General features: G+C 40.2%; 1 protein-coding gene across 5 annotated transcripts in view; it reads right to left on the reverse strand.

Moving 5' to 3' along the window:
* Nucleotides 1–20,972, reverse strand: part of pou6f2 (POU class 6 homeobox 2) — a 581,389-nt gene that overhangs the window by 360,445 nt on the left and 199,972 nt on the right. For all 5 annotated transcript variants that reach the window (XM_043688935.1, XM_043688932.1, XM_043688930.1 and 2 more), the window contains one exon: nucleotides 3,188–3,416. In XM_043688935.1, coding sequence (XP_043544870.1) covers nucleotides 3,188–3,416 — 229 coding nt within the window. The remainder of the gene's footprint in view (nucleotides 1–3,187; nucleotides 3,417–20,972) is intronic.

Below are 20,972 nucleotides of genomic sequence, written 5' to 3' on the forward strand. Positions count from 1 at the left end.
CCCGAAGTTTAATTAGCAGCTTGAAGAAAGACTCCATGCCTTCATTATGACTATCATTGTTACCACAAAAAAAAATTCTGATTTTATCCAATTTCACAACAAAAATAAATAGTTCTTTGATTTTAAGGGTGAATCACTTTTGTTTATATCTCATAATTTCCCTCAATAGCTTTGAGAGATCAGAAAGTGATTTCTTGATCGGTCTGTAGAGTTTGGGAATAATGACATTAGGCATGTGATGGGTTTGGAAATAGTAAGGACAGCACATGCAGGAAGCAGAGTCAATAAATGTGGAACTGGGGATGTTTTGTATCAAACAGAAGGCAGTAACATTACTTTGATGTTACAGTTAAATAGTTATGCCAAATTACTACATCTCAATCATGTCAGATTTTGACAGTGCACTCTATTAATAATTATCTTTGTAGAATTAACAATCATGGCTTGTGATCACTTTTACAAACAGTACTCAACAATCAAATTGTGAAATTAGAATTAATGAATAAAACATCAGTTTTTTTAATTTTATGGCACATTTTAAAACCACAGACATATTTCTAGGGATGTGAATGTGGAACCAACTTTGAAATTTGGTGGTGTAAGGAGGAAATCATCATAGTTTTGAGATTGTTCAGGTGTTTTTCTTTGACATCTGGAACTATTTCAGACACTGAGCTATCAGTTGTTGTTAGCTAATGTCAGCCTTTAGTTAGTGTATAATGATAGGCTATGTCCAGTCATGGCTTAGAGGCTTGGTCAGTCTCCCAGTCAGGGTCAGGGTGAACTATATGCAGGAAATGGGCCACAGTGCATCCTAGGTTCTAGTGCAATGGACGCCACCCCCACCCTCCTCTAGCTTATCTCTCCATGCTTCAGGCTCTCTGCCTTTATTCCTGATGAAGGGCTTTTGCCCGAAACGTTGATTTTGCCTGTCCTCGGATGCTGCCTGAATTGCTGTGCTCTTCCAGCACCACTGATCCAGAATCTGGTTTCCAGCATCTGCAGTCATTGTTTTTACCTTGGAGACAGAAGTATCCCAGCAGAGCCTACCTGGGTCAGACCTCCTTAGAAATACCCAATTATGTAGCCCCTCCCCCTGCGAGCTTCTGATTTTCTTTGATATCTCTCCATATCTCTCAAAAGTGGGACTGTTACTATGACACCCATTGTAGGAATATGCTGAAGCCATAGTCCTCAAAGTGGTACCTAACACCTTGCCACATCCAGCACAAGTCCATGCCGATTTCGCTAATTTTAAGCCTCCCCTCCAAACACCTATTACTTCCAACAATTAAAAAAAAAAGCCAATAAAAATAATAAATGACTAACCTGCAAGCTGGATGACCTTAAATGACTTTGGTTGGTGGGGTCCTTTTTGCTAGTCAATGCACAAGATCCAAAGTAGTACTGCTGGCATCAAGTCAACATTTACATACCAACAGATATCACCAACCAATAACTCTGTGTCCTCCTAAAGTACGCAAGTAATGCTTCCATAAATGTTCTCACCAAAATGGCATATCACGTCGGTTGTGTCAGAATTAGCTGGAAGTCTGCTTCCTAGCCAATAGTCTAGCACTGTGCAAGATATTTTATTGTGAAAAAAATGAGCGTTAGTTTATTTACCAACTTCATAAATTCATGCCAGCCCATGATTTATCCTTTGTAAAGCTCTCACAATTTTGTGGAAATGATTTGGGATTTTCTGGAATTATATTGAAATAACAACATTGTTACAGTTTGACCTAAATAATCTATTCTGATATTCATTCTGCAGAAGTGTAATTCTACTCGCACTTTCCCACCATGTACTCATATTTCTTTATTTCTTTTCTTTCAACCACCAATCTATTCTTCAATGTAACATGGTTTCCGCTTCAATCAATAGCTCTGGAACTGCTTTCTACAACTTCACATCTCACCATATATAAAAATATACTGCCTACTTTCTGTTCTTGCATTTTATTCATGTCCTCTATCTGACAAATTCCCGACTCTCTACAGATTTTGGGGGATAATTATGTTCAATATGGAGTGGGCAAGAATAAATTATCTTGGAGACTGCCCCTTTCTGCCCCATTGAAATGTCTGGCTCATTTGTATTCATGCATAATAGGCAAAACCGTAATTGGATTGACATGTGCAAATGCTGTAATCCTATCATAGACAGAACCACCATTCTCACATGTCTGCCTCAGCACCTTCCATATATCCATGGTGCCGGAATCAGTAGGATGTTGGAAGTAGATTAAATCAAAAAGACTGGGGTATTTGCTTCTGCAATACAAATGGCTGACAATGACAATATTTTTCTTTGTTTGTTAGATCTTCCTACCAATATTGAAACTGAGCTACGCTGTACCACCGTTGTCTACTAATGCCATTGGATTTGTAATTGTAATTGATTCCAGAAAATGGGATTGGTTCAGAGATACCTGGCAACAGCAGCTGCAAGTTTCATTCTGCTGGATTCAATGTCAGGTCTGGATACAGATAAATTAAACGGGAAAATCTTCATATGAAGAAACAACAAATGTTTATTTTACAAACACTGGCACTGTAGTGGATTTTACTATTCAGAATTACAGTAAAACAGCATTTGTTTAGGACATTCCATCCTCTGTGAATACAGAGGCACAGTCCTGAGACAACAGAAATTAACACAAACTAGGGATTGAAATATTGATGAAAGGCACATCTAACTTGATGCTCAGAAATTATACTAATGGCTAAATAATATCCCTCAAAGTAGACCCACAATGATTGAATAATATTCTTCACTTCAGTGCTAGATTCCATATTAATAGTTGGCCATCATTTCTCAATCCAGTACATTGTCTGTTTTGCTAATGATGTAAGATAAACTATAGCATAAGTTATCTTATTATAGTAGCAAATGATCAGTTGGAACTGAAGCCAGTCTATGATATTGACAGGCAAATACACCTTCAACATCTGACAGCAAATTATCCTTTTACAGCAAAAAAACGAAACTCAGATATAAACAGATCAAAACACGTCCAGTATTACTGATGATTCCTTTGATAAGCTGTCAACATTAGATAATACTTTAGTGGAAGCAGATCAAGTTTGCAAAGAAATTACCAACATGTCAGTACAATTATATAGTTTCTCTTCTATTGGGAGAAGAACATTTAAGCTTATTGTGCACAAGTTTTTGCCTTACCTTGCAGGTTTTGCAGTGGTAATGTCATAATGCCTCCAGCAGCAGCTGCTGCAACCAGACCCTGAATGTTGGTTAAATTGGCAGCTGGCAGCGTGAGGACGAGGCCCTGTTGGTTGCCAAGCTGACCAGCCATATTAAATGGTATGAGGATTGGCTGATTGAGGGCAGGATTGCTTGTTGGCATCACTCCTGCCACAGCTGAAGCTAGCTGTTGTGCTGTCAACAATGGCTGTAAAGAACAGAAAGGAATAATTGAACAATCAGTATGAATGTTCCTTATGTTAAATAGTAGCTACAATTTGGGCACATTAGTGCTCACTGCCTATCAATATCATCTTATTAACTAGCTTCTAATATCACAATTATACAATTGATTTAATTTCTTCTCAAGTCAAGGCCAGTTGGTGCATAATCCTCATGCATTTGCAACCTATCTAGATAAGTCCATGATCAAACAAGCAGGTGATAAGTAGCAAACTTTGCGATTTGTATTACATGCTGCAGTGTTACAATTGCTAAGGTTATTATGGTTAACATTTTTAATTAAGTGTTCATTCTTTATTAATAAATTACAAATTAGGATTGTAATTGTCACAATTGTAAAACTCACAATTTACTGAAAGTGATTAAGAAACTAATGTTGAGCAGTGTAGTTAATTATTCAGCTTATTACAGAATCAAGACAAGTGACTGCTGATTGTTCCCTTCACTGTCTTCACTCAATTATACCTCATCTGTTACATAATGCCAAATCTCACTGTACATTTGTTGGAATTGGACTTGCCATTTCTTAGCTTCTGTGAGGGCTCAATAATGAGTGACCGCTAAAATGATCTGTTCAAACCGCGGGCAATGAACAGAATCTACCAGTTCTGCAAACCCCTCCAAATAACGGTAAGTAAGGCAGTCAGTGTAATTGCAGCAGATTATAACAAATTTTGATGTTAAAATGAACATTTGTGTTCATTTATAGGAATCTGAATGTGCACTTCTTGGAAGCTTGCAATAAGTTTTAAAGTCTTTTGCTATTTAATGGTCAGGGTTTAGTAACTAATAGGTTACAAATGCTGAGCCCATCCATTTTTTGGCATACTTATATTGACCTAAATAAAACCACTTGTGTACTTCAGTGACAATTCAATGAGGAATGATATTGTCCAATACAAAATGTAGAAACAGCCTCACTTTGCTTCATGACATGACAACAAACATATACCTGTACAAGGTAATTTCTGATGGGCACAGTGAATTGCATTGTATTTTGAGAGTTAACATTGGAATATGAGTGTATGGTGAATGTAATGAGGCTGAAATTCCATGGGTGACTGCTTTCTGGGGTTGCACCCAATAGCATTGACCCTGCCAAGCCTGTCAGTGGAGCAACTCAAAGTGAGGTTGGAGGGGATGTATCTTGGGCAACAACCAACAGATGAGGATGCACAATGCATTTAAATGCCAATTAGGGTTGTTTGGGCCATTTCCAAGAAGCAATGAATCAGCTCATGAACCACAAGTAGCCCCATGGCCATTACCAGTTTTATGTTATCTTCAGAGATACAGATCTAATCTTCAGCTGGGGTAACCTTCCCACAGGATCCACTTGCACAGGTGCCTCTTCTCCTTTCACTTATGTGTCTTTGATTTCTTGTTGGCCTCACCATCTGACACAGATGCCCAAGTAAGTGACATATGGAACGTCTACACTTTATTAGTCCCGTGGCGGAAATTTCAGGAAATATTGGAAACCCTGGTGCAACCTAACTTACATGGGAAATTGTTAGAACCTTTGAAGAATACAAATCTCAATCTTCTAATCATTGCAGAAGGTCGCTTCTGAGTAAAATAATAAAATGCTTCTACAGATTGATACCCGACATTGAACATGACAATAAAGCCCCTATCATTAGGTGTAAAATATAGGCTGTTTTTAGGCAATGATTGCTATGTGATCATGAATCTGTTAACACTGCAGAGTGAATTCTTTGAAATTCACAAAAACACACACTCTACCAACCCACATGCTGGCGCACACTTAGAGTCAGACATGCATACTCATACACAAGCGTGTCCACACATTTTTCTGAAAACAGCAGTTTCTATAACTTCTTATTTCTGGTTATTTGAGAGATCATTGATACTTAATTTTATAAACTGAATGTGCAACGTAGCACCAATAGATGCATGATCTCTGAATGCATTTGTTACTAAATGGCTCCCATGCAGCAATAAAAATCTTCGCCTCCAGGTTTGGTGATAGATTAGTTTGATGGTGGTGTTTTATTCTATTATATGTGGCAGGTTCATTGTTTCATTGCTCATTGAAGTTCATTGTTTTTAGTTATATTGCTTTCTCTGCATTAAAAGTCCTTGGTTTCATCATAAGATGCTGCATGACCGTTTCTGATTCTGTAAGCTCAATCGAGAAAGCTTTATCCATACTCCAGGTTGTCCTCATGTGATTAAGAAGTCCAGGGGGGTAAAAAATGCATTTGAAGAGACCTAACTCTTCTTTAGTAACTCAGGTAGGGTATATAGCGCAATGATGCTCACAATCCATTGAGGAGAATGCTAAAAAACATAGTAAGCACAACTTGATTTTCACTGTGGTAGCTGGAAATGCTTGACTAAATACCATTATGTCGACTTCTAATTTTAATGTAAGAAAGTTAAATAACTGCAATGCCCTTAACTCATTCCCACTGTCACATTTAAATTATCCATAAAACACACACTGATAGAGCATGACCATAAACAACAGAACATTTGCCTTTATGAATCTAAAGATAAGTATTAAGTATTTTAAGATAACTATCAAATAATAGTTAAGAATTATGATTCTTATTTTTAATTAGTGACAATGACACAGACCTGAAGCTGCAATTCGGAGTTACTTAAATGTATAGGGTTGAGCATTCATTCTTTAGACAAAATTCTCTGCTTTTGCACTTTTTGACTGTACAATGGTTAACTAAGTAACATTTCCCACATCTATCACAACTCAATTTCCAGATGAAGAAATGTGTGCTACAGTAGTCATGTGGTCCAGAGTGTACAGCATTGCAGTGATCTGAAGAAACAACTATTAAAATGCACTAATCAGTAAAAATCAGGGCAATGCCTCAAAATCACTCAAACTGTGATATACCATGTTACAGTCCTATACCATACAAAGTCTTATGACCAGATCTAAAAATCATTTGCAGTGAAAGGTTAACTCCATCAGAAACTGTCATGAAAACTGTAACATTCTGTTTCTGTGCTGCTGTGTGATTTCAAGAATCAGAAGATGATATATGCAAAATATATGCCAAAAAATCACAATGACTCCTTCAACAACAGCTTTCAAACCACTGACCTCTACCATCTAGAAGGACAAGGGCTACAAATGCATAAGAACACCACCACGATTAAGTTTCCCTCCAAGCTACATCCCATGCTAACTTGGAACTATAAAGCTTTTTTTTACTGTCACTGAGTCAAATTCCTGAAACTCCCTGCCTCGTGGTATTGCAGTGTCTCTAGATTCCAAGGACTGCAGCAGTTCAAGAAAGCACCTCACGACCATCTTCCTCAGAGCAGTTAGGGAGGGAATGAATGGTGGTCAAGCCAGTGACTTGCATATCACAGGAGCAAATATTAAAAATAATTCTTAACATCTAATGCACAGGGATATCAAGCACTTTACCCACAATAATATCTGACAACCATCTTAAATCTTCCAGCAAAATCAGCCTCAAATGGATTGCTTTCTCCACTCCTCGCCAAACACAACTTGAGTCCATTTTCTCCTTTTTGGAAGTGAGTAATGGAAACTTGGCCAGGCTCTGGTGCAAGACCAAGAAGTGGAAGAAGAGGAGAATGATGATTAAGAAACACTGACACTTAATTTCACATTTAAGCCAGTTCTCAGTTACTGGTACTTTGTATATTTTAGAGGGTACCACAGAGTTGAGATTTTTAAATGATGAAAAACATACAAAATATGTTTGAGCAAAACTAGAGGCTACAGGGCAGCTTATAAGAGCAACCTAAAAGAGATTACATAAGGAAACTTGCCAGGGACATCAAAATTAATAAGAAGAAATTTTATAGTTACAAAAAAGGGAAATTGGGTGGTCAGAAGCAATGTTGGCCCATTAAAGACTGAAGATGTGGATATTGTTAATGCGTAGTGGGAAATGACAGACACATTGAACATTACTTTGCTTCAGTATCTACAGTAGAAAAGAGAAAGCATTCCGGAAATCCCCAGAAAATTAAAAGCAGGATCTGAATAATACTAGTGTAGATAAAACATCAGTAGTGAGGAAATTAATGGAATTAAAGAGTGAAATCCCTGGCACCTGATGGCTTCCATCAGAGGGTGTCAAAGGAAGTACGGAGAATACATAGTAGATGCGCTATTATCTTTCAGAATTCCCTAGATACAGGAATCCTCCCTCTGAATTGGAAAATCGCGCATGTCCCTCTGCTTTTGAAGAAGGGCCAAAGAGGAAAACTGGAGAATTCCAGACCAGTTAGCCTAACATCTATGGTGGGGAAGTTGTTGGAGCCTCTAATCAAGGAAACGGTAACTGAATACCTTGGAAATGACTGGCAAACCTTATTTAACTTTTTGAAGAGGTGACTGAAGTATTGAAATGGGGAATGTCTATGGATATTGTTTATATGGACTCCCAGAAGACATTTGTTAAAGTCCCATATGGTTGGCAAGGTGGTTAGCATTGCTGCCTTACAGTGCCAGGGACCTGGGCTCGATTCCACCCTCGGGCGACTGCCTATTTGGAGTTTGCACATTCTCTCCATGTCTGCCTGTGTTTCTTCTGGGTGCACCGGCTTCCTCCTTCAGTCCAAAGATGTGCAGGTGGATTGGCCATGTTAAACTGCCCACAGTGCCCATGGATGTGCAGGCTAGGTGGATTAGCCATGGTAAATGTAGGGTTATAGGGTGGTAGAGAGGGTCTGGTTGAGATGCTTTTTGGAGGGTCAGTGTGGAGTCGATGGGCCGAACAGCCTGTTTCCACACTGTGAGATTCTTTGATTCAATGATAAAGACTGTTAGTTAAGATAGAAGCCCAGGGAATTGAAAGCAAATTACTTACATGGCTGGGAAACTGGTTCAGTGGTAGACAACAGAAAGTCGAGATAATACATTTTCTCAAATTGGCAGGATGTGACCTGTGGTGATCCACACAGATCTGTGTTAGGGCCTCAGTTAATCAAATTATTTATTAATGACTTGGATAATGGCATAAAAAGTCACTTATCCAAATTTACTGATAACACAAAGTTGAGCAGCATTATAGACAGTATAGATGGTAACATAAAATTGCAAATGGATATCGATAGACAAAGTGAATGTGGCAGATAGGGTTTAATGTAAGGTGTGAGGTTACCAAGTTTGGACTGTAAAAGGATAGATCGGAGTACTTTCTAGATGGCTTGAAATTGAATACAGAGGAAGTCTAGAGACTTGGGGGTTCAGGTGTATATAACTTTAAATTATCACGAAAGATGCAGGAAATAAACAGTAAAGCTAATGCAATGCTGGGCTTTATATCTAGAGGACTAAAGTACCAGGATGTAGAAATTATGCTGCAGCAATATAAAACCCTGTTTACATCCGGCTTGGAGTACTCTGAGCAGATCTGTCTATTAGACCTTACGAATGATGTATTGGTCTTGGAGGGAGTACAATGTAGGTTTATCAAAATGATACCTAGACTTCAGAGCTTTAGTTATGAGGAAAGTCTACACAAATTAGGCCTGCTTTCTCTAGAATTTCGAAGGTTAACTAGTGATATGATTGAAATCTTCCAGATATTACTAAAAAAAGACAGGGTAGATAAAGATAAACCATTTCCAATGGTTGTGGATTTCTAGAACTAGGGGGCAAAGATTTGCAAATTAGGGCTAAACCATTCAGGGGAAATATTAGGAGGCACTTCTACACACAAATGGTGGTATATGTTTATACCTTCCATGAATGGCCGCAGATGTAGGATCAGTTGTCAATTTTAAATGAGAGAGATAAAGTTTTGTTAACTAAAATTATTAGGGGATGTGGAATAATAGCAGGTATATGGAATTAGGCCACAGATCTTAGTGAACAGTGCAACAGGCTCAAGGGGCTGAATGGCCTACTCCAGTTCCTAGACCATTTGAGCCTTGAATCTGGGTTGGCGTTCAGTAAGAGGGTGACTGATCTGTTTGTGTTTTAGATACCACATTCCCATCAATCCCACTCACCCTCAATTCCCCAGCCTAACAAGAAACCATCCACCTCAATTAAGTAAACATCTCCTGAACCACCTCCAATGTATTTCCATCCTTCCTTAAATAACTGCACACAATATAGGAGATATGGTCTCACCAAAGCTCTGTGTGACTGAATCATAACAGTCTTACTTTTAGTTTCAATTTCTCACATAATGAAGGTAGCATCTCATGCACCTTTTTGACTGTATGCTGTACCTGCATACTAACTTTATGTGACTCATGCACCAGACACCGAAAACTCTCTGCACTTCAGAATTCTGCAGTCATTCTCTGTTTAAATGATACTCTGCTTTTTTATTCATCTTGCCAAAGGGAATACCTTCACATGTTCTCACATTTTCCTCCATCTGCCAGATTTTTGCCCATTTATCCAACTTATCTATATTGTCTGCAACTTCCTTCACAAACATACTTCCACACCTGGCACCTTCCCTTGCTGCCACAAGTGGTGTAAAACCTGCACCCCCACCTCTCCCCTCACCTCTGCCCAAGGTCTCAAAGGACCCTCCCATCCTGCACATCCAAATACCTCAACTGCAGTGTCCGTTGCTCTCGAACTGGTCTCCTCTACATCGGGGAGACAGGATACCAACTCAAGGAATCTTTCAGGGAATACCTCTGGGACACATGCACCAACCAACCTCATCGCCCTGTGACCAACCACTTCAACTGCCCCTCCCACTCCACCAAGGACATGCAAGTCCTGGGCCTCCTCCACTGCTGAATCCAAGCCACCTGACGCCTGGAGGATGAACACCTCATCATCCACCTTGGGACCCTCAAACCACACAGCATCAATGTCAATTTCACCAGTTTCCTCGTCTCACCTCCCGCCAGATCAAACCCTCCAACTCAGCATCACCTTCTTGAACTGCCCCACCTGTCCATCTTCCTTTCCACATATCCACTCCACCCTCCACCATCACCCTCCCCACATGCATTTACCTATCATCTTCCCCCAGCCCCACACCCACCCTCCTATTTGTCTCTCAGCCCCCTAGCCCCCAACATTCCTGATGAAGGGCTTATGCTCTAAACATTGATTCTCCTGCTCCTCAGATGCTGCCTGATCTGCTGTGCTTTCCAGGACCTCACTTTTCAAATCTGATCTCCAGCATCTGCAGTGCTCACTTTCTCCATACTTCCCAGTTATCTTGGTATACGTTATGAGTTTAGCTACCAACAATTTACTCCCTCCACCTAAGTCACTGGCGTAAATGTTTAAACATTGAGACCCCAGCACAGATCGGTGTGGAACACCACTCATCACCATTCTGCCAAACAGCAAAAGACCCATTTATGCAAGGGAAAACCTTTTATAACTAAGATGTGGAGGAATTTCTTCGGCCAGAGGGTGGTGAATCTGTGCAACTCATTGCTGCAGAAGCCTGCAGAGATCAAGTTACTAAGTATTTAAGACAGAGATATATTGATTCTGGGTTACTAAGGGAATCAAAGGTCATGGGAAGAACACAGTGGAATGGATTTGAGAAACATATCAGGCATAAACAAATGGCAGAGTAGTCTTCATAAACCAAATGGCATAAATTCTGCTCCTATATCTTATGGTCTTAGGTCCATCTATCTTCAGCTGTTTCATAAATTACCTTCTCTCCATCGTAAGGACAGACGTGGAGATGTTCACTAATGATTTCGCAATGTTCAGCACCATTTACCACTCTTCAGATACTAAAGTAGTCCATGTCTATTTGTAGTAAGATCTGACAACATGCAGGTTTGAGCTGATAAGTAGCAAGTAACATTTGCGCTACACAACTGGCAGGCTTTGACCATCTCAAACAAGAGAGAATCTAAGTATTGCCCCTTGATGTTCAATGGCATTACCATTGCTGAAATCATCCACAATTCATATCTGAGGAGTTACAATGGACCAGAAACTGAACTAGACCAGCCATATAGGAATAGCCATGTAGACTAGGAATTCTGCAGTGAGGTACTCACTTCCTGTCTCCCCAATGTCTATCCAGCATTTGTAAGGCAGAAGTCAGATGTTTGATGAAATACTCTCTATCTCCTAGATGTACAATAACATGTAAGATTTTTGGCACCATCCAGAACAAAGCAACCTACTTGGCTAGCATCCCACCCCCTATCTCCAACATCCACTCCTTCCATGACTGATGCACATTGGCAGCAGTGGGCACCATCCACAAGATCATCTTGAAACTGTATTGTCACTGGATCAAACTCCCTGTAATCATTTTCTAACAGTATGAGACAGTATGTACATACACTCCAGGTACTGAAATGTTTCAAGGGGACAGCTCATCATGATTTTCCAAGGGAAATTAGGAATGGGCAATAAATAGTGGTCTCATCAGCAGAGCCCATAGTCCATGAATGGATATTAAAAGAAAATGCACCTGTAGTCTAGGTACATTTACTTGAAACATTCACAGAGACGTACCTTGATCATCTATGACTCATGAGGAAGGGTGAATGACTAGTGTCATCAAGACATCCATAGAAATTCCAAAATAGGAGCCTTTCTGTCTACGAATGTGAAAATACCATTATATTTCTGTACTATCAAGATCTATATGAGCCTTCAATTGCATTTGCCGGACTGATTAGTCTTTCATGCAGCAATCTCAAATCACCCATACCTTTAGGAAATAAACCTCCAAGACAGAAAAACAACCCCAGCAGTGCCTGTTTTATCTGGATGAGTAGGATTTAAGAGGAAAGTGAATGGAGAATAAAGAAATCACCAATTTTATTGTAAGACCAATGAGTACATAATTGTATGAAACCAGTATCATGGGTTCTTCTGGTGCAGTGATGTTGTCCCTACCTTTGAGCTGGGAGGCCTAGGTTCAAGTCCCACCTGCTCCAGAGGTATGTCGAAACACATCTGCACAGGTTATAGAGTCATAGGGTCAGAGAGTTGTACAGCACGGAAACAGACCCTTTGGTCCAATTTGTCCATGCCAACCAGATATCCCAATCTAGTCCCACCCATCAGCACCCGGCCTATATCCCTCCAAACCCTTCCTATTCATATACCCATCCAGATGCCTTTTAAATATTGCAATTGTACCAGCTTCCACCACTTCCTCTGGCAGCTCATTCCATACACTCACCACCCTCTGCATGAAAAAGTTGCCCCTTAGGTCTTTTTTATATCTTTCCCCTCTCACCCTAAACCTATGCCCTCTAGTTCTGGACTCCCACACCCCAGGGAAAATAACTTGTCTATTTACCCTATCCTTGCCCCTCATAATTTTATAAACCTCTGTAAGGACACCCCTCAGCCTCCGACGCTCCAGGGAAAACAGCCCAACAGCTCTAGCCTATTCAACCTCTCCCTACTTCCAACCCTGGCAACATCCTTGAAAATCTTTTCTGAACCCTTTCAAGTTTCACATCATCCTTCCGATAGGAAGGGACCAGAATTGCAAGCAATATTCCAACAGTGGCCTAACCAATGTCCTGTACAGCTGCAACATGACCTCCCAACTCCTGTACTCAATGCTCTGACCAATAAAGGAAAGCATACCAAATGCCTTCTTCACTATCCTATCTACCTGCGACTCCACTTTCAAGGAGCTATGAACCTGCACTGTTGATTATAAATATCTTAAATCAATAACAGTTCAGATAGTGAGCTGAATTACTGAGCCTTGCTCTAGTCAGGCTCAAAAATACCAATGTAAGCAAACATGCCATTTACAAACCGCATTCCTGACGTTGGCCATTTTTGCTGAGAATGTTTTGGTACTAACAGATCTACCTAATCTTATGGGGGAAGCGTGTCATGTTGAGACCATTTAAAGGAAGCTAACTGTGATTATTCAGTTGGATAATGCCAACTCAGAGGATGAGGGGAACGGGTAATTGAACTGGCTTGGGGAGGGGGCATCCTTAAGGACCCTAGACAGGTCAACGATGTGATGTGGAGTGGGGTAGTGTTCCTGGCACAACTAAAGCCCTCTCTAAAATTGAAACAGAAAGGGCTGAATAAAACTCTGCAGTTCAGGCAGCATCTGTGGAGGGAAATGGAATTAATGGCCGAATCGTCTATTTTGAAGCTCGATGGGAATTGCGCATGAGAAAACTGTGGAATCCCTGACATAGCTGACTCCGAAGGAATTGCCAGGGAAACTGAAAATTCCACTAAGCACCCTTCTCCTGTGCAGTCTTCTTTTGGGCAATTTTCTCCTGCAGACATCTCTACTGTCGCTATGCTGATTCTATGGCAGCATATCATCGCTGATGTGGAAGATGTTGGACTTCCTGCTGTCATTTACTGTCAAATATACCCCAGGTACTTTCCATTCTCGTCCTTTCAGCTTGAAATACTCAAAAACATGGTATGCAAGCTGCAGCCATAATAGAATTCTGTCAAACATTTACCAGAGGGAAATGTCACAGCAGCTGGAATGTGTGAGCTTTTATTCAAATTGGATAATGACAACTTCAAAAAATTCACCTGGAATGCTGTCCAAACTCACTTCTGTTTTCCTGGTCAGCTTTCAGAACCCTGGGAAACCTCTGCTGCTCAAGGAAAACTCAAAGAGAAGTTAAAAACAATCTGAAATAAGTAACTAAACCCAAGGTTCTTAGTTGCACTAATACAAAGCTGCCTGAATCTAACTAGGAAATACCTGAATTTCGAGAATAGCTTTGGCACGAGCATTCAAATACACCTCAGGTGAATCCAAAAGTGGGTGTGCTGCAGCCAACTTGCATTTCAACTTTAAAAATTATTAATTTCATCCCTTGTCTGCTTCCTATTTTCCAGCTCTCGAGGGTTAAAATTCCACTCAATAATGGCAGACATAGTATACCACATAGGAATATTGCAATTCATGGGCTCATGTTTGGATTGTTTCATTGATATATGTTATGATTGACAAGAGCAACTGAAGTTTAAAGTTTGTGGAATATTATTTAAGAATGACATGTTAAGAGCTGATTGCATTCTGAAGTAAATTTACCGCTCAACACTTAATGAATTAAATCTATCCCTGACTAGTTTGCCTGTCCTGAGTTCACACAGGGATGGAATTATGCCCTTCTCCATGTGACTTTGGTGGCAGATGACATTTAAATCAGGCAGACGGTTGGTGGGTGAGGACCTGAAGCTTCCCAAACCTGGCCTGATTAAACTGGTGGTGGAACAGGTCACGAAAGGCCTTCCTGTCACCCAGAATTGGGCAATGAACTAGCTACATGGGAAACGTGAAAAACAGAGTTTTTGCTTCTATCACACAGTGTTTAATTGAGGATCAAGCATTGGATTTGTGCACCATCATTCTTCCCTTGCTGCCAACGCACACCGAGCAACCCATTCTTACAATCACTCATCTATGCCCAGGCCCATCAGCAACTCAGCAGTCACCACCTTGCCTGGAAACCTCTTCCCTGGATTCTTGTTGTTGCCAGCTGTGGCAAGCCTTCGCAGAAACAGACAACAATGGACTTTCTCTAGGTATCCTACAGAAGGGTCACCTCTAATATTTACCACTAAATCGTTTCAAGATTCTGAAGAAAAAGCAGTTCCCAAGTTGCTGCAACTTTTGCTGCTGTCTTTTTTTTTGACTGAGCTGCATTTTTTGCTAAGTGTTATATTGCCAATTTGCAATCCATTTTATGGACTGGAACATGTAACACTTGCACAAAATTGGAAGTTACTTGAGTAAGCAGATAGCTTCCCTCACAGTCACAAGACGACTCAGTTTTTGGTAACAGAAATTGACTTGTTAACGATAGCTAAAATGTAAAATGTAAAAAAAAGCTCCAAGTTCTGCAGCTGTAGCTGCAGCTAGAACTAAAATATTCTGAGTAGTATGAATCAACAGAAGGGGCATCAAGAGAATTGTCATCGATGCCCTTCCAGTGATTGTGTCAACTGAGTGTTCAATTTACCGGCTGAGAAACCTCTACAATTGAGTTTTGTAATGCACTTGAGAATTCAGCATGAGGTATTCAATGTTACTCCCCTCTCACTCAGTGATAAGCTGAAAATGTGAGCTTTGGCTGAAATCTTTTTGAAATCTGAATATCCTACAAACAGGGAAATCTGCTCAATAAAGAATCATTTTGAAATTGTGAGAGACAATAAAACAAAAGCCATCGATGTTACGAGTTGAGTTATTTCGAACCGAATACCATTTTGATATATAACTCTCAACACTACGACGACTAAATTCTCCTCTTGCGGTGTATTGTATTGAGCAACATGCTCAGCTGTAGGCTTTACACCTCCCCGACAAACAGGGCAGCAAAACAGCAGCAGAATTTGTAATGAACTACATTCCCTCACCATTTAAAAAAAGTCCTACATAAAAGTGTAAGATGGTATACTTTGCATGAATTGAATAAATTTCATCATTAAATAAGACCAGCAATATCTGAAATTTTACCAGGTTTGCTTACATATGTGTTTTGGTTGTAAAACCAAATATGAATATATCCAGGATAATTTACATGTAAAAACACTGTTCTTCCTAAATATTTTTGTTAAACAATTATTTATGTTATCATTTGACAAGAAACAACATAGAGAATTTTTTTTCCTGTTTTCAGCATATTTCAAATCACCTATTTAGCTTATTTCTCTTTCTCTGTAGGCACTGATCTCCATTTTCATTAGTTCGAATATCCTCTCTCAATGGGTCTGACTGGATCAAACCTAAACTTTGACTTTGAATACCAATTCCACTTAATGGCTGGCACTGTGACATTGACTTGTTTTGATCTGACACCCAGACTCACTTTGCTTTGCTCTACTATTGGATTCTTTAAAACCAGCAAATTTTCAGTTTCTTTTTGGACTGCAGAAGGGATTGGGATAAGAGGAGGCTCCTTCTGCACTCCCCTTGTCAGTTTTCCCCTTTCAAGCAAATGGTTTATACAGAGTCTCTCTCTACTAGATATATAAATGCATCCGGTCTCCACAACAACTCCACTTATATATTTTGATGAACCATCTCAGTGATTTTTTTCAGCAGATTCATCTGGCAAGGTCTGTCCAGGATTCACACTAGATTTTAATTGTAATCAGCAAAGGCTTCTTCCATGGTGTCCCCACATCCATATATTAGCAGATAACCCTCATAGCTTCCATTCTTGGCAGATCATGGACTATCTCATGCTGTCTGCATCGCTACTCTTTTGAAGCCAAAGAAATTCCAAATGGGACGCACAACCATTTGTATCTCCCAAACAGCATTCAGAGTGTGGTTAGAAAGCTACTGCTTTCATCAAACTTCACTAGCCATCCTTCACATTGATGGTTGTGAAGATTTTATCTTTGCAAGTTGTGACAAAATTGCATAAATGACTGGCATGGAGTAATGAGCTCCTTTCAGATTTTTATTTAGATCCTTCTACAAATACTCCAATTGCTTTGGCAGCATGATACCAGTGAAACATTCTGCAGGAATTATCACTATTTTGATTACTCTCTTCTTTGCTAGCTCTTCTAATTTGTTTTCCATCTGGTCTCGAGGGCAGTTGAAAACTTCCTTGGTAAATATTATCTTGGTCTTACACTCATCGACTTTGAGATGAGGTTATCCAGGAGGATATCTAAATCTGTACACATTGCTATACTCCTCGAGGATCTGTTCAGCTGTTTAGTGGTTTTGCATGCTGTGATACATTGCAAAGATTTTTAGGCACATTGATGGATAACACCCTAAGTTTTAGACTTGCTTTAAATGACACAAGTCATAGATGACAGCAAAAGCCATTCCTAACTCCAGATCTTCAGTTTTGTTATTGCATTGGGCTCTCAGACTACATGCATCCTCTCATTAGAAGAATGGGTGTCTTAACTTTGGGATCTCCATTTTGGATCACCATTTTGAACCATTTTACACATGTCTGTGAAAGTCAATATTGTAAGGAACACCAGTATCTGATCTATGTTAACCTGATTTTGTCCTTATGTGATCATCATTCCAATAATTACAACCTATCAACCTGGCTGAGCCAACCTTTTGCATGTTGTGCAATAATTCATCAGAGTCTTCTGCTGATCTCTCTCAAGTGGCCTTCTATATTGTCTTTTGTGCTTCCTTGCAGATCAACATTTGCTCACAAAAGGGATTGGATTCTTGCAGTGAGAATTCCTCATTCCCCACACTGAATATCCCTCCTTTTCTTTTGTGAGATTTCCTCCTATTCTTTGTCCATGACCTTTCTGCTCTTTTGGCCTGGAATATATGTCAACATAATGCAAAGCCTGCACTGTTATGATTTGAAAATGCGTTAGTTGCGGATTTGATTTGATTTGGTTTATTATTGTCACAGGTACTAAGACACAGTGAAAAGTATTGTTTTGTGTGGTACCCAGATAAATCATACCTACATAAGTACATCAACATAATAGACCAGAATATGGAATATAGGAATATGGAATATGTGGGCGGCACGGTGGCACAGTGGTTAGCACTGCTGCCTCACAGCGCCAGAGACCCAGGTTCAATTCCCGACTCAGGCGACTGACTGTGTGGAGTTTGCACATTCTCCCCGTGTCTGTGTGGGTTTCCTCCCACAGTCCAAAGATGTGCAGGTCAGGTGAATTGGCCATGCTAAATTGCCCGTAGTGTTAGGTAAGGGGTAAACGTAGGGGTATGGGTGGGTTGCACTTCAGCGGGTCGGTGTGGACTTCTTGGGCCGAAGGGCCTGTTTCCACACTGTGAGTAATCTAATCTAACGTATGTAATCTAATCATAGTGTTACAGCTACAAAGAAGGTGCAAAGAAAGATCAACTCTAATATATGAGAGGTCTGATCATAAGTCTGAAAACAGCAGGGATGAAGCTGTTCTTGAATCTGTTTCAAACTTTTGTATCTTCTGCCCAATGGAAGAGGGTGGAACAGAGTAAAACCAGGATGGGAGGGTTCCTTGATTCTGTTGCCTGCTTTCTCAAAGCAGCAGCAAGTAAACATGGAGTCAGTAGAAGGAAGGGTGGTTTTTATGATAGATTGGGCTGCGTTCACAACTCTGACCTGTAGCTCAGCCTTTTTAAGGCTTTTCTGTGAGTTATTTCTCTTATACCTCAGTTAACATGCTCCCAGTACAGGTTCCCTTATGTCCTAGATAGCCTTATCTTTAATTTGACCAACTTTTAGATTCACAAATTCAGAGAATTGTGTTATGTGTTAATGCAGTTATGTATTAAACAATGGACTCTTTCACCCTGAGCCCTATACAGAACACAGAACATTCATGAGTTCTATTCACATGGGGGTCAAAGTGTGCTTTCAAGGCTTTCATAATTTCTGTAGTCTGTTATTTACTCGTCTTCAAAGAGATTTCAGATAGAATACATGCTGTAACAGTCTCTTGTCAGCAATGGTGAAGTTGTTCAATGCCAAGAATACCATTTTGAGTTCTATCTTGCAGTTAATGTTCCCTCTTTGCTACACAGAGTTCTATCCTTTTAGCAGCAGAATGGAATTGCTCATCTTCCCTTGCAATCAAGCCAACCAGTGGTATTCCAAGAGATTCTCACACATTTGAAGGTTAGTTTCTTGTTGATTTATTCTGTCTGTTGCTGTGGTCTGATAAATGTTACTTGCTTTCCATTGTTGTTTGTAGTTGAAAATGTCTGTAGGTACAGGTGACACAGGGGCTGAAGGCTTTTATAGCATGTAGTTTTTTTCCACACATGGATGCTTTATTTTAAGTAGGAGAAAGTGATGCTGGAGATCAGAGCTTAAAAATGTGCTGCTGGAAAAGCCTTCTAGTTCTGGACTCCCCGACCCCAGGGAAAAGACTTTGCCTATTTACCCTATCCATGCCCCTCATAATTTTGTAAACCTCTATAAGGTCACGCTTCAGCCTCTGACACTCCAGGGAAAACAGCCCCAGCCTGTTCAGCCTCTCCCTATAGCTCAAATCCTCCAACCCTGGCAACATCCTTGTAAACCTTTTCTGAACCCGTTAAAGTTTCACAACATCTTTCCGATAGGAAGGAGACCAGAATTGCACACAATATTCCAACAATAGCCTAATCAATATCCTGTACAGCCGCAACATGACCTCCCAACTCCTGTACTCAATACTCTGACCAATAAAGGAAAGCATACCAAACGCCTTCTTCATTATCCTATCTACCTGCGATTCCACTTTCAAGGTGTTATGAACCTGCACTCCAAGATCTCTTTGTTCAGCAACACTCCCTAGGACCTTACCATTAAGTGTATAATTCCTGCTAAGATTTGCTTTCCCAAAATGCAGCACCTCGCAATTATCTGAATTAAACTCCATCTGCCACTTCTCAGCCCATTGATCCATCTGGTCCAGATCCTGTTGTAATCTGAGGTAACCCTCTTCGCTGTCCACTATACCTCCAATTTTGGTGTCATCTGCAAACTTACTAACTGTACCTCTTCTGCTCGCATCCAAATCATTTGTGTAAATGACAAAAAGTAGAGGACCCAGCACCGATCCTTGTGGCACTCCACTGGTGGTAAACACCTTCTCCATGGCTTTAAGACAAGCAGGCATAAAATGTATTTTCTGTTTAGCTTCTGCTGTCTCTAATTGTGTGTCATCTCATCCTGCAGGGATCAGGTAAGTGTACCATTGAGTGCTGTGCAATCTGGATGTTGTGACTGTCATGGTTGAGTAGTTGGCAGCTTTTGCAAGTTTGGAATGTAAGTATGAGATCCACGACATTTTTAAATGTGTGACAGAGAAGTGGGCTTTTGGAAAGGAAGTATGAGCCCTGATTAATATAAGTTAGTTGCAGGTAAATGATAAAGGTTCAATACATGCAGCAGGGTATGAGGCATGAAGTGCAGCTGAAGATGCATGGTTTTGAAACTGATCGTGAATACGTATGCAAGACATTCAACTTCTTGTGGCATTCTGCATTCAAGCCTTTGGGGAAACTTGACTCTTGGCATTGAACTCCATGGCAGTTTGCTCTCCTTGCATGAGTCTGGAGAATTTCTTACCTCCTTCAACACAGGACACATTTCCTCCTTTCCACCTTGTCCACCAAGGGTCCCAATGCACCATAGGAAAACCTTGGAGCCATGTTCTCTTATGTAATGTCATTCTTCAATGGTTGACACACTAGGTTAACTTCCCATGCTACTATCAGCACAGTCTCCAGTTACAATGCACCTCCCTTTTAAGAGGTGCACATCAGCTTTCAGTGTTGCTGGCCACTCTGGCTCAGTCATCCAGCCAAAAAAAAAAACACTATGTTTAATGTTAGCTGGATGCTAAAAAGCTTAAAATGAGCAGGCAGCAGCAATTTTATGTGCTTCCAGCATTACAACCAATGGGCATGAGTTACTCATGCATATCTGTGTTGGGGAGTAGGGTAGCACCATACACTTATTTTGGGGCTATCAAATTTAACTACTGTCTTTCTTTGTAGACAGAAGGGAGATTATTGAAAGATTCATCAACATTCCTGTTGATCAGTTTCTCCCAAACCCTACTGTAATATTAATATGCCAGACATTTTATTTAAATTCTTGTCAGACACATTAACATAATAGTGCTAATCTA

This window comes from Chiloscyllium plagiosum, chromosome 4 (genome assembly GCF_004010195.1).
Source record: "Chiloscyllium plagiosum isolate BGI_BamShark_2017 chromosome 4, ASM401019v2, whole genome shotgun sequence".
Classification (NCBI taxonomy): Eukaryota; Metazoa; Chordata; class Chondrichthyes; order Orectolobiformes; family Hemiscylliidae; genus Chiloscyllium; species Chiloscyllium plagiosum.